The sequence below is a fragment of the Parus major genome, chromosome 6, assembly GCF_001522545.3.
Source record: "Parus major isolate Abel chromosome 6, Parus_major1.1, whole genome shotgun sequence".
Taxonomy (NCBI): domain Eukaryota; kingdom Metazoa; phylum Chordata; class Aves; order Passeriformes; family Paridae; genus Parus; species Parus major.
The window spans coordinates 2,115,245-2,118,843 of record NC_031775.1 but is presented as its reverse complement, the minus strand read 5'-3'; the positions used below and the strand labels follow the sequence as shown (position 1 = coordinate 2,118,843).

The 3,599-nt window shown below is 65.3% G+C and overlaps 1 protein-coding gene across 1 annotated transcript; it reads left to right on the top strand.

Annotated features, from left to right (window-relative positions):
- Positions 1 to 68: 68 nt before the first annotated feature.
- Positions 69 to 3,230, top strand: MTG1 (mitochondrial ribosome associated GTPase 1). Its single transcript, XM_015632414.3, has 11 exons — positions 69 to 201; positions 299 to 363; positions 487 to 591; positions 675 to 755; positions 953 to 1,009; positions 1,698 to 1,788; positions 1,869 to 1,930; positions 2,083 to 2,179; positions 2,350 to 2,431; positions 2,545 to 2,657; positions 2,745 to 3,230. Exons 1-11 carry the CDS (start codon positions 87 to 89, stop codon positions 2,840 to 2,842), a joined length of 966 nt encoding a protein of 321 aa, XP_015487900.1. The 5' UTR covers positions 69 to 86; the 3' UTR covers positions 2,843 to 3,230.
- Positions 3,231 to 3,599: the final 369 nt, after the last annotated feature.

The following is a 3,599-nucleotide window of genomic DNA, read 5'->3' as shown; positions in this document are numbered from 1 at the left end:
GGAGCCCCCGGAGGCGGCGGCTGCGGCTCCGCCATTGCTGTCACTGAGGCCGCTTCCGGTCGCGGCGGAAGTGACGCGCCGGAGCCATGAGGGTGTGGGCAGCGCTGAGGGCGGCGGGGACGGTGCCGGGAGCGTTCCGGGAGCGCTTCGACTTCGGCGGCCGCGATGTGGCCTCGTGGTTCCCGCGGCACATGGCCAAAGGTGAGGGGCGGCAGCGCGGCGGATCGAGTTCCCCCCCTCCCCCTCCTCGCCGCCGCGCCCGCTGCGCGCTCACCCCGCGCTGTGCTGTGTGCTGCAGGCCTGCGGCAGATGCGCCTGGCGCTGCGCCGCGCCGACTGCCTCGTGGAGGTGCACGACGCTCGAATATCCTCTACAGCTGCCGGAGAACCCTCTCCCCTGTCCCTCCAGACCACCCTTGCCCCTCTCCACCCCGTCTCCATCCCCGTCCCGCTACGCGCTTGCAGTCACTGTCCTTAGCGCAGCCACATTCCGCTGTCGGGCCGTAACCCCGCGCTGCAGGAGGCGCTGGGCATCCGCCCTCACGTCCTGGTGCTGAACAAGATGGATCTGGCTGATCGCCGCCGGCAGCCGGTGAGCGCCGGGGCAGGGCCGGGCGGGGGCCAGCCGTGGTGTCGAAGGCAGGTGACAGCAGTGCCTCTTCCCGTCCCCTCCAGGCGGTGTTGGAGCAGCTGAGGCAGCAGGGATGCTCGCACGTGGTCTTCACTGACTGCCAGCGTGATGTCAATGTCAAGAAGGTAGTGGGGCAGCAGCCCATCCCTGCTCCCTGGTGAACTCCCAGCCCCTCGGTGCTCCAGCTGGCTTCTGCCTTTCCAGCTGTCCCAAGTCCTCTGCTCAGCCCCTGTTGTGCATGTCTCACTGGCACAGTGTCACCAAGCGAGTGGCTGTGCCAGCCAGGGTGCAGAGTGACAGCCCTCTCCCTGTTCCTCTGCAGATTGTCCCCATGGTTGCCAAGCTGGTGGCTGATGGCCCACGCTACCACAGGGCTGAGGTGAGACATGTGCACAGGGTGTCACAGAATATCCTGGGTTGGAAGGGACCCACAAAGACCATCCAGTCCAGCCCCTGGCCCTGCACAGACACCCCAACAATCCCAGCCTGTGCATCCTTGGCAGCTCTGTCCAAATGCTCCTGGAGCTCTGGCAGCCTCAGGCCCATTCCCTGGGGAGCCTGGGCAGTGCCGGCACCCTCTGGGGGAAGAGCCTTTCCCTCATCATCAGCCTGCCCCTGCCCTGGCACAGCTTCAGATGTTCCCCAGGTCCTGTCCCTATCACAGAAAGCAGAGATCAGAGCTGCCCTTGGGAAGAGCTGCAGCCCCTGGTGAGGGGGCTCAGCGTTCTCTGCTCCAGCTGAACAAACCAAGTGACCTCAGCCAGCCCTTGTGTGGCCCTCCAGAGCCTTCCCCATCCTTGTGTCCCTCCTTTGGACACTCTCTGACACCTTTACATCTTTTCTACATTGTGGTTCCCCAAAACTGCCCCCAGTGCCTGAGGCGAGGCTGCCCCAGTGCAGAGCAGAGGGAGGGTCACCCCCCTCTCCAGCCAAGGGATGAGGCTGCTCCCACGTGTGCCAGAAGTGCTGGCAAACACTGCGATAGTTCCCTGTGGCAGCTGCCTGTTGCTGCAGGGGTGGGTGGTTGGTAACCAGCTGCTCCTTGCCTGCATCTCCCTGGCTTCCAGAGCTCTGAGCACAACATCCTGGTGATCGGCGTGCCCAACGTGGGCAAGTCCTCTCTCATCAACTCCCTGCGGAGGCTGCACCTCAAGAAGGGTATTTCTGCACGGTGCCAGGGCTCGGGGAGGAGGTGGACATGGTGCCACATGTGTCCGTGACTGTGTCTGTCCCCCCAGGCAAAGCCACTGCGGTGGGGGGCGAGCCAGGAATCACCAAGGCAGTGCTGTCCAGGATCCAGGTACCGTCCCTATGTCCAGGAGACCTCCAAGCTCACTGAGCTGATCTTGGAGGGTCGCTCAGGTCCCCTTTGCAGCAAGACCTTAACTCAAGCTCGGTGCCTCAGCTCATTAGCCATGTGGTGCTAATTCCAGCCCTGCCTCCCCCTGTCAGGTGTGTGAGAAGCCCCAGATGTACCTGGTGGACACCCCTGGCGTGCTGCCCCCCAGGCTGGGGGATGTGGAGACGGGCATGAAGCTGGCGCTGTGTGGTGAGCTGGAGGCCGTGGCCAGGAGCAGTCCCCAAATGCGGCCTCAGGGCTTGCTACCCAAGGCTGGGGTGACACTGCTGCTCACAGCCCCTGGGTGTGAGGGGGTGGAAGGAAGGTTGGCCAGGGCTCAGCAGGGCTTAGGGAAGCTGGGGCTTGACCCTATTTTCCAGGAGCCATCCATGACCATCTGATAGGGGAGGACATCATGGCCGACTACCTCCTGTACACCCTGAACAGGCAGCAGCAGTTTGGGTGAGCCAGCGGGGAAGCGGGGAGGGGTCCCAAGAGAGTGATGGAGATGCCATCCCCAGGGAATTTTGGGGGGTAGGCAGTGCCAGCAGGGTGTGAGCCATCTCCTCTGGCAGGTATGTGCAGCATTACAGGCTGGGCCAGCCCTGCGACCACATTGAGCCTCTGCTCAAGCACGTGGCCCTCAGCCAGGGCCGAACACAGAAGGTGAAGGTGCTGACAGGCACAGGTGGGTGATCTGGGGTGCAGGGATTTTGGGGAATCCCAGGGCAGCTCCAGGCTGCACTGACACTCCTGTATCCGCTGCCATCTCCAGGGAACGTTAACATGATGATGCTCAACTACCCAGCTGCTGCCTACGAGTTCCTGCGGGACTTCCGAGCAGGACGCCTGGGCAGGGTGACACTGGACTGAGACCTGTCACTGGACAGGCACTGCCTGCAGCCATGTGGGCTGGGAACACCCTGCTGCCCCATGGGGCTGGGGACACCTCAGCAGGGAGCTACGGTGTGTGATTGAAGCGGCTCTGCCAGGGCTGTCCCCGGTTTTGGGCAAGAGGCAGGATGGACAGGATGCCCTGTGGTGTCGCTGTTGCGATGCTCCCGGGGAGAGCTGTGCCCGCCCCGGAGAACCTGGGGAAGGGCTGGTGCCTCCGACTGGCACTTGGAAACCGTCAGGGAGCTGTTTCCTCGCTGGGGTTTGGGCCTGCGCTGGAGCCTCCATCGCGAAATAAAGCCTGCGTGGGCAGGCGCCGGGCGCTGGCCATCCCAGGGTCCCGCCCCTCGCCCCGCATCCAGCCACACCTGCTTTCGTCCAGTTTTATTGCCGTCCCCTCGGCCTCCGGACACGGCGAGGCCACGGACAGGGGCGCGGTGCAGAGGGGTTCCCGAGCCGGCGGGGTGTGGAGGGGCGGTGGTGGTGGTGGGTCTTCCGCGGGGGTCCTGCCCCGCCGGCGGTGGGTGGCCATAGACCCGGGAGCCGCTGCTCGCCCGGGGCATGGGGCTCAGCCCCGGCTGGGGCGGCCGGTCCTCGCTGCGTCGTGGGTGAACGGGCAGTCAGATCCCCCAAAATCCATCAGCGGCGGAGAAGGGCGGCCAGCGGGCACAGCCAGGGCAGCGCCCGGCCCGGCGGGGTCCCGGCCGGCGCGGCCGAGGTCCAGGCGCTGGCGGCC